Source organism: Oryzias melastigma, linkage group LG20 (genome assembly GCF_002922805.2).
Source record: "Oryzias melastigma strain HK-1 linkage group LG20, ASM292280v2, whole genome shotgun sequence".
Lineage (NCBI taxonomy): Eukaryota > Metazoa > Chordata > Actinopteri > Beloniformes > Adrianichthyidae > Oryzias > Oryzias melastigma.
In genome coordinates this window covers 25,536,446-25,544,922 of record NC_050531.1, presented here as the reverse complement: position 1 = coordinate 25,544,922, position 8,477 = coordinate 25,536,446, and the positions used below count along the sequence as shown (strand labels likewise).

Here is an 8,477-nt window from a genome sequence, read left to right as displayed (position 1 = left end):
CCCACCCCTCCTCTTCATGCTAACTCATTCCCCTCCCTCACCAAAAATAGCAAATGTGAAGCAGCTCACATGTTCCTGCCAATCAAACATGGGACTGCACCTCACATGTGCTGCAGCGTCTAACCCTGTCCTCCTGCTCGCCAAACTCCTCTCACTGTTTACTTATCCTCCCCACTCGGAATTTTCCTCTCTTTGGCCAATAACCCCCCAATAATCAGTCAATGGGTCCCAGAACGGACAGCTCAATGCTGGGATGAGGATACAGACTGCAGTGAAGGTCGTCTTCATGTCTTAGATCATAGAGTTTGGGTTCAGAGCAGCATCCTCAAACCAAACGCCGAGCTGTGAGCTGGATTAGCTGGAAGCACGCCGAGTGATGAGCGTCGGTGTCGTGTTACCTGCTCCACGTTAACGCTCGAAGGTGAAAGACTCAACTGCGCCTCCAGATCAGCAGGAAACAGCGGGTTCTCCTCTGACATCATGTGACTCTGAACCAGGGCTGAAAGTTCAGGTCAAGTGCCGCTGCTGTTGACGGTCACCACGGCAACTGAAGGGCAGCAAAGCAGAGCAAAAAATGAGTCACAGCAGCAGCTGGTGTGATGGAAACACTGTGACAGTCTTCAACAAGGACAAAGACACAGAAGCACAGCTGAAGGTAAAACACATGCCGAGCACGTGCTCTGCAGACATGTCACTCACGCCGCTCTGACTGTCAGAAACACTTCTGAATCATTTTCAGGGAAACTCCAACACTGAGGTGAGGGGGGACCTGAATCCTCTGAAAGAACTAACCACAGCATGAGGGGATCTGACCCGGAAACCATGCAAACCTCTGCTGACTGGCAACAGCACTGGTTCTACGGAAGACCAAAAGGGTCATGTCTAAGCTCGTGTTCTTCAAATAACATATTAAAAAGTTGGTATCCTGAATAAAAACAAAAATTCTTTTCAGATATCAGAATACACTTTTCCTTATTTGGAGATCAGTAGAAAGACACAGCAGTTTGTTGTAGATGTGAACCAGAACCACAAACACAGGATCAACACTCAAAGATGAACTTCTGAGCAGCAGAGATAGTTCTGGTCAAACTCAGGCAGGAATTATGTTAATGTTGAAACAAACTTTCAAATTAAATAGTTATTTAAGAAGTTAATTAGCAATAAAAACTGATATACAAATAAAACCTAGCTTTTCTAAGTTTTTTTGTTTTGTCGTGAGACCTAAATAGTTGTTTAGAGAAACCAGTTAAAAAAAAATCAAATATGGCCTGTTTCGACTTCCGTAGATTTATCAAAACAAACCGCGAATTAACTAAAATATAGATATATGTGTGTTTTTAATTTTCAGTTGTTCAAAGTTTCATTTTTGAAAAATAAAATTATCCTAATAACAGTGAATCACTTTGGATGTCGCAGATGTCCGATTAGTGGAGGCTAACGTTGAATGTCCTCGCGGGTTTAGCCTCGCGGGTTCTTGCTAGCTGTCCGGGTTTCCGTAACAAGCTCTACAATCATTTCAGAGAGGAGAGAAGAGGACAGCAACCTGCGGCCGAGGAAAGGAGAATGATCTCCGGGGGAAAGCGGCTTCTTTTCTACAAGTTGATCAACATTTCTGTCCTGATCGGAAACGTCTCGCGCCGCGCGGATAAAGAAGGAGAGGGGGCGGGGTCTGACACCGACTCACCTGTGGAAGTGTACCTGTCTGCTGTAGTCCGCAGAACTTTTCCTGTGAGCAGAATGAAGGTCTGTCCTAGTGTAACCGCAACTCCCGAGACAGACCTGGCGACCCCCGAGCTCCAGACGCAGGAACTTTCGCGCTGCTCGGTTGCCATGGAAACGGAGCGTAAACCCTCACTAGGAGACGTTGCAGGGATGTAGCTGTTATTAAAAACAACACCCTAAAGATAATACTCATGCACACATGTATTATTCATGTTGGTCATGAATAGATTTTCTGCACCTTTATAATTTTACAAACTTTATTTGTACCCTAATCTTCTGACAACAGCAGGTGCATGATAAAGAAGAGCTTCATAGACTGTTTTTTATTGGTACATGTTGGGGCTGACACATTAAATGTATGTAATTTATTGATTGTTTATGTTTTATTTTGTCTGTTGAAGGTGTTTAGTTTAACGCAATCACCTTTTCTGTTAAATAAGCAAACAATAATCCAAAGACAGCCAGGTAAAAGCTCTCTTTGAACCAGGGGTGTCAAACTCAATCACACATGGGACCAAAATCCAAAACACACCTTAGATCACAGGCTGAACAGGACAAACATTTATTGAACACTCTAAAACTACTTTTTTAAAACTTTAAAACTGTAACTTTGTATCATAATGATGAACTAGATAAATAGCATTACCTGTGATAATGCTAGTGTGAATGCTGTCAGCTGAATTTGGGAGCTGAAGATGCTGAAATTGATAGCTGAAAACGCTGAAGCTGATAGCCAGCTAAAATTTTAGCTAAATGCCAAATTAGCCTAAAAATTAAAGAAAACAAAACCAAGGTTACCCAAAAACAGCTAGCATGTAGCTGAAATATTAGCTAAACTCCAAAATAGCCTAAAAAATCCTAGTAAATGCAAAAATAATCCAGAAAGCTAGCAGAATGGCACATTTTTTTTAAAACTTTAAAACTGTAACTTTTTAACATAATAATAAAAAGGCAGGAATATTATTCCAGAATAAATCAACTTAAACCTTAAAGAACTTTCAATATTTTACTCTACATAAAAATATATTTTGTCAAAATTATACAAGTTAGAAATCAGTACAAGATAACATCGAGTCATTAATAACAATAAAATGATCTGGAGGGCCGGATAGAATTACCTGGAGGGCCGGATCCGGCCCCCGGGCCTTGACTTTGACACATCTGCTTTAAAATATTATTTCTTTTTAATTTATTTTTACATCCAGATCAGAGAATCGAAAATAGTTGTTCATTATTACATTAAATAGTTTCTCTTGGCAGAAGCCCCAAAACTATCTTGCAGAAATGAAGTCTTTCTCTCTCACCAGCAGAAGTGCATTTTAAGGAAGTGTCAGAAATATAAACTAGAGAGTAAAACATTTTCATGTGTTTTAATGACTTTAAATTCCTTTTGGGACATTCAATACTTCAGTTTCAGGCAGACATGGAAGTAAGTCTTTGCATTTGCCACATTTAAAACTCAGTATGCTGGTGGAAACAGAAAGTCCTGAGTGAGTCGTGTTGGAGCTTCAGATCATAAAGTCTTCTTCTCTACCTTCCAGCCACATCCAGCATTTCTGCCGTCTCTTAGTGTGAGATCTTCTGATCCAGTTGGAGCCTGAAGTTACGTTTTGTGATCTCCATCCACAACAAACGTGACTCTGACCTGTTCAGTCTGCAGGATGTGTCAAGTATTGAAAATAATCTAATACAAATCAGCAGAAATGACACAGTATTTCTTCTTGGACCAGGAGACAAAGCCAAAGTTGACAATAAAGCAAAAGTTGTGGAGTTTGTTGTCCAGAACTCATGAAAAAAAAACATCCTGCAGTTTTCTTTCTTCATTTTTTAAAATCATTTGAAAGAAAAAACACATTCAACTTCTCTGTTTATTAAACCATTTTGTCTCTAAGTCAAATGAAACATTGAAGCTGGAGTCTTGATCTCCTGTGTGATCAAAAACATGAGTGATCCTTTGTTTTTTCACAGTGTTTGTCAAAGTCTCAGTCATTATAACAGTTTCTGTTTGTTTTTGGCTGAAAAATGAGAGTGAAATCCCAGTTAAGCACAAAAGTATTAAAACGTAAACGTCTGTTTGAGGACCTGCGGTCATTTAATCTCCCATCAGCAGCTTGATCCGAGACTCGAACGTGCAGCGCCCCCTCTCTGCCCCACCAGCAGGAGGCGCTGCATCAGGAGTACAGGCTCCAGTAGATGATGTTAAAGAGCAGGTAGGACAGGGGGAAGGCCAGCCGCGAGTACGAGTCGATCATGTAGCTGTTGTTGACCAGCAGGTCCACGTTCTCTCGCACAGACCTCTGCCGCCGCAGACGAGTGCCCTCAGGGGGCCGGAGGTCTGAGCTCTGCGTGGGCGTGGTCAGAGGGTCAGAGGTCAGCGTGGGCGCCATCCGAGTGAAAGTTGTGAGCTCAATGTCGTTGTCGTGGAAACACCCATCAAAGGCCATGGCTTGGCTGGCATCGAAGGTGGACGGAATCTGAAGAGACAAAGAGAACCAGCTGTGACTTCAGTCTGGACCCGGACGAGACCAAAGACTCGAACCGAACTGTCCTGTTCTATTGGATCAGAGCAGCTTCTGCATGCAGAGGAGAGGAATCTACTGTCATTTTTTGTTATTATTTTGAAAAGTTTCTGATATTTTACCATTATTTTATTCTTTTAATCCCTGTTCAGATGTTTTGATGTTGAAAGGACCGCCAGAGCAGGCTCTACAGAGGGCAGCATTTATACGACAAGAAGGCTCCAGATGAAGGCCCAGCACTTGGGTCCTAAAGCTTTATTATTTATTTTTTCTTTCTAAATCCAGGACACTAAGTAGTCCCACTCAAGGGAGGGGGGAATGAATTCTGACAGCCAAAACCACGTGTCAAAGTCGAGGCCCGGGGGCCGGATCCGGCCCTCCAGGTAACTCTATCTGGCCCTCCAGATCATTTTATTTTATTGTTATTAATGACCCGATGTTATCTTGCACTCATTTCTAACTTGTATAATTTTGACCAAATATATTTTTATGGAGTGTAAAATATTGAAAGTTATTTAAGGTTTAAGTTGATTTATTCTGGAATAATATTCCTGCATTTGCATTATTCATATTTATGTTAAAAAGTTACAGTTTTAAAGTTCTAATGGTTGGCATTCTGATAGCTTTTTGGACTATTTTGACATTTGCTGAGATTTTTTTAGGGTACTTTGGAGTTTAGCTAATACTTCAGCTAGATGCTAGCTGTTTTAGCTACCTAAGTTTTTTTTATTATGTTTTTAGGCTAATTTGGCATTTAACAAATATTTTAGCTGGCTATTAGCTTCAGCATTTTAAGCTATTAACTTCAGTGTGTTCAGCTATCAAATTCAGCATCTTCATCTATCAGCACTATCAACTTCAGCAGCCAAATTCAGCTTACAGCATTCACACTTGCATTATCACAGGTAATGTTATATATCTAGTTCATAATTACTGTATGTTAAAAAGTTACGGTTTTAAAGTTTTAAAAATGTAGTTTTAGAGTGTTCAATAAATGTTTGTCCTGCTCAGCCCGTGACCTAAGGTGTGTTTTGGATTTTGGCCTCTTGTAGGATTGAGTTTGACACCCTTGTTCTAAACCTTTAGTCAGGAAATGTGTAATGTCTCCATTTGTCCACAAGAGGGAGACATTCTGACACTCATGATTCTGGGTTACTCTGATAGACTGTATAGTCTCATGGTTACTCTTCATTGTGAGCAGTAGAGGTTCTTCTGTGCTGACCTTCCCCCTCCTCATCTTCCTCATCTCCTCCAGAGTGGTGCAGTAGTTCACGGCTGCGTATTCAATCACGGAGAGGAAGACAAACAGGAAGCTGGTCCACAGGTAGATGTCCACGGCCTTCACATAGGACACCTGAGCAACAGCAACACATGTTCACAAAGACATCCATCCATGAAAAAGGAGAAAACATAAGTGAATTCACGCTTCTATTATAACCTGAACCCACACGTGAGCTTTTCTGTTTTGAAATGTAAATGTTCACATTCCTGCTGCATTATCCTCATGTTCTCCTCTAGAAAAGAAAGTGTATGAAGGGGACAAAGGATTAAAGGGCTCGTAGTACCTGAGGCATGGAGGACGAGACTCCTGTGATGATGGTGGACATGGTGAGCACCGTGGTCATTCCTGCACCAACAGAGCACTAATGTCTCCCTCTTGTGGACAAGTTATGACATTGCATGACGATAAAGAAAAATCTGTATTCCTCTCTAATCTTTCCAGTTATGCCTTTTTGAATAAACCTATTGAATATTTAATCATTAACACCCCCCCTCCCATCATAAGTCTTAGGCTCTTTAATCTGTTTACAGTAAAAAAATAAAAAATAAAAAAAAAAGCTTCAAGCTGCTATTCTTTGGTCAAATTTTCAGGTGTTACCCAGAGACACTCGTGCAGGAACGGCCCTCCTGTCGATCCAGAAGGAGACCCAGGAGAGGACCACCATGAGCATGGTGGGAAAGTAGGTCTGCAGCATGAAGAAGAAGATGTGCCTCCGCAGGATGAAGTTGATGAAGAGGCGGTTATACCACCCTGTCAAAAACAGAGACACAGAGAGATGTTGAAAGTTCAGTGGTGCTGATCTGCTTCTAGTTTTACTGGAATGAATGTTGCAGGGAATTTCCAGATCTTTTCTGAACAAGATGCAGATGTCATGTGTGTTACTCCCACCTCCTCCAGCTCACAGAGGCTTTGGCCCACAACAGAAACATGCATCACGTGACACAGGAACCCACCTGTGCTGCTGTAGAAGGCCAGGCCGCTGGAGGCGTGGAAATGCTCGATGAAGAACTGAGACAGGACGATCTCATCCGTCCTCAGGGAGTCGTTCCCGTTCTTCCAGTACAGCATCAGGTCGTTCTCGTTGTACGCGTCTGCGTGCAGAGACAGAGCAGGAGAAGCTGAAGTCACTCAGCCATGACAAGAGAAACTAGAAACTCATGGATCTATTTGTCTGCAAGTGGATGAATCAGAAGGGAGCAAGTGGCCCATCCAGCGTATTTTCTACGTCACTAATATGAGCTTTTCCTAACTGCATTTTTTCATCTGCTCCTGATTCACAACAATTTGAATAAAGAAATATGCAGAAGTTATCTTTATCTTTACATATGTCCTCCATCATCAGATGAATACTGCGAGAGAGTGTTCAAACACCAAAAAGATCATTTTCATTGAAGCGGATCTTTAAAATTAACATGAAGTCAGTGGTTTGGTCACAATGTTCTGAAAAATCTAATAAAAAAAGTTGTGATAAAAGTAGGGCTGCCACGACTAGTCAACGAAAACTTTGTCCTTTGTGAATAACATTTCCTTATTTCAGATGCCGACTTTTTTTGATTTGATCTTCTTTTAATACCAGAAACTGAAGGACAGAGGCTGCACGATTCATTAAAAGCTTAGTAAATATCATCTTAATTGTCTTTCATGTGTCAAAGTCAAGGCCCGGGGGCCGGATCCGGCCCTCCAGGTAATTCTATCCGGCCCTCCAGATCATTTTAATTTTATTTTATTGTTATTAATGACCAGATGTTATCTTGAACTCATTTCTAACTTGTATAATTTTGACAAACATATTTTTATGAAGAGTAAAATATTGAAAGTTATTTAATGTTTAAGTTGATTTATTCTGGAATAATATTCATGTCTTTTTATTAATCATGATTATGTTAAACAGTTTCAAAGTTTTCAAAATTGTCATTCTGCTAGTTTTTTGGACTATTTTGACATTTACTATGATTTTTTAGGCTGTTTTGGAATGCTAGTTGTTTTGGCTAACCTAAGTTTTTTTTAGGCATTTAGCTAATATCTTAGCTGTCTATCAGCTTCAGTGTTTTCAACAATCAGCACTAGCATCTTCAGCTATCAAATTCAGCTTACAGCATTCACACTAGCATTATCACAGGTATGGTCATATATCTAGTTCATAATTATGTTAAAAAGTTATGGTTTTAAAGCTTTAAAAATGTCATTAAATGTTTATCCTGTTCATCCCGTGACCTAAGGTGTGTTTTGTGTTTGGCTCCTGTGTGATTGAGTTTGACACCCCTGATTTTGTGCGTGACCTGATAAGTCGACTATCAGAATAATCGTTTGTTTCAGCCCTAGATCAAACTAGTTTGATTAAATATTTTTGTTTCAAAGCGACAGAAGTGAAATGTTTGTTCTGCAGGTGGATGATCGGTCTGGTGTGTGATTGTCTCACAGCTCTCCAGCTCCAGCGAGCAGTTCTGCGTGTCCAGAGGGAAGCTGCTGAAGTCCATGGAGCAGAGCGCCGTCACCGTCACTCTGAAATACACACATGCATGTCAGCGCTTTGCTCGGTTCTAGTCAGAAAACTGAAACGTGCTGCAGTTTAGTGTTTTTGATGAAAGATAATTCATTTGTTCTCTCGACTGTTGAAGGCTTTGGTTCCTTCTTTCCTTAAAACGTCAATAGATTCTGCAAAAGTTTCTTCTTTTCTTGTTTCATTCTCGGACTGAGGCCTGCATGGTGGTGCAGTGGTCAGCGCTCTCTCCTCACAGTGAGAAGGAGCTGCTTTCAGTCCCAGCTGGGTATTTCTGGATGATCTCATCGTCTCGCTGTGAGGCGAGGGCGCCAACCACCGCCCCCCGTGCAGCCCGCCCGCGGCCTTGAGAGGGAACATGGCGTGTTCTTTGACTTAGTGAGCTTCAGTTCCTCAGTGGGGAAGGATCACCTCTTCTGTGGAATTTTGCTTGTAGAAGAACGTAGGAGAAAAA

The 8,477-nt window shown here is 41.2% G+C and overlaps 2 protein-coding genes and 1 long non-coding RNA gene across 6 annotated transcripts in view; 1 reads left to right on the top strand and 2 right to left on the bottom strand.

The window, feature by feature from the left end:
- Positions 1–2,038, bottom strand: part of LOC112139058 — a 12,025-nt gene extending 9,987 nt beyond the window's left edge. For 3 of the 4 annotated variants that reach the window (XM_024261757.2, XM_024261760.2, XM_024261759.2), the window contains exons 1-2: positions 1,685–2,038; positions 399–547 (exon numbers count right to left, since the gene is read on the bottom strand). In XM_024261757.2, the coding sequence (XP_024117525.1) occupies positions 399–482 (84 nt within the window). In that variant the 5' untranslated portion in view covers positions 483–547; positions 1,685–2,038. The other variant, XM_024261758.2, reaches the window with a different exon arrangement.
- Positions 531–2,090, top strand: LOC112139060. Its single transcript, XR_002917897.2, has 3 exons — positions 531–655; positions 740–757; positions 1,521–2,090. It is a non-coding gene; the product is annotated as an uncharacterized LOC112139060 (long non-coding RNA).
- A 1,486-nt stretch (positions 2,091–3,576) lies between these two features.
- Positions 3,577–8,477, bottom strand: part of LOC112139032 (gamma-aminobutyric acid receptor subunit rho-3) — a 29,735-nt gene continuing 24,834 nt past the window's right edge. Inside the window, exons 5-10 of the mRNA XM_024261724.2 lie at positions 7,943–8,025; positions 6,477–6,614; positions 6,121–6,273; positions 5,807–5,868; positions 5,464–5,595; positions 3,577–4,196 (exon numbers count right to left, since the gene is read on the bottom strand). Coding sequence (XP_024117492.1) covers positions 3,894–4,196; positions 5,464–5,595; positions 5,807–5,868; positions 6,121–6,273; positions 6,477–6,614; positions 7,943–8,025 — 871 coding nt within the window. The 3' untranslated portion in view covers positions 3,577–3,893. The remainder of the gene's footprint in view (positions 4,197–5,463; positions 5,596–5,806; positions 5,869–6,120; positions 6,274–6,476; positions 6,615–7,942; positions 8,026–8,477) is intronic.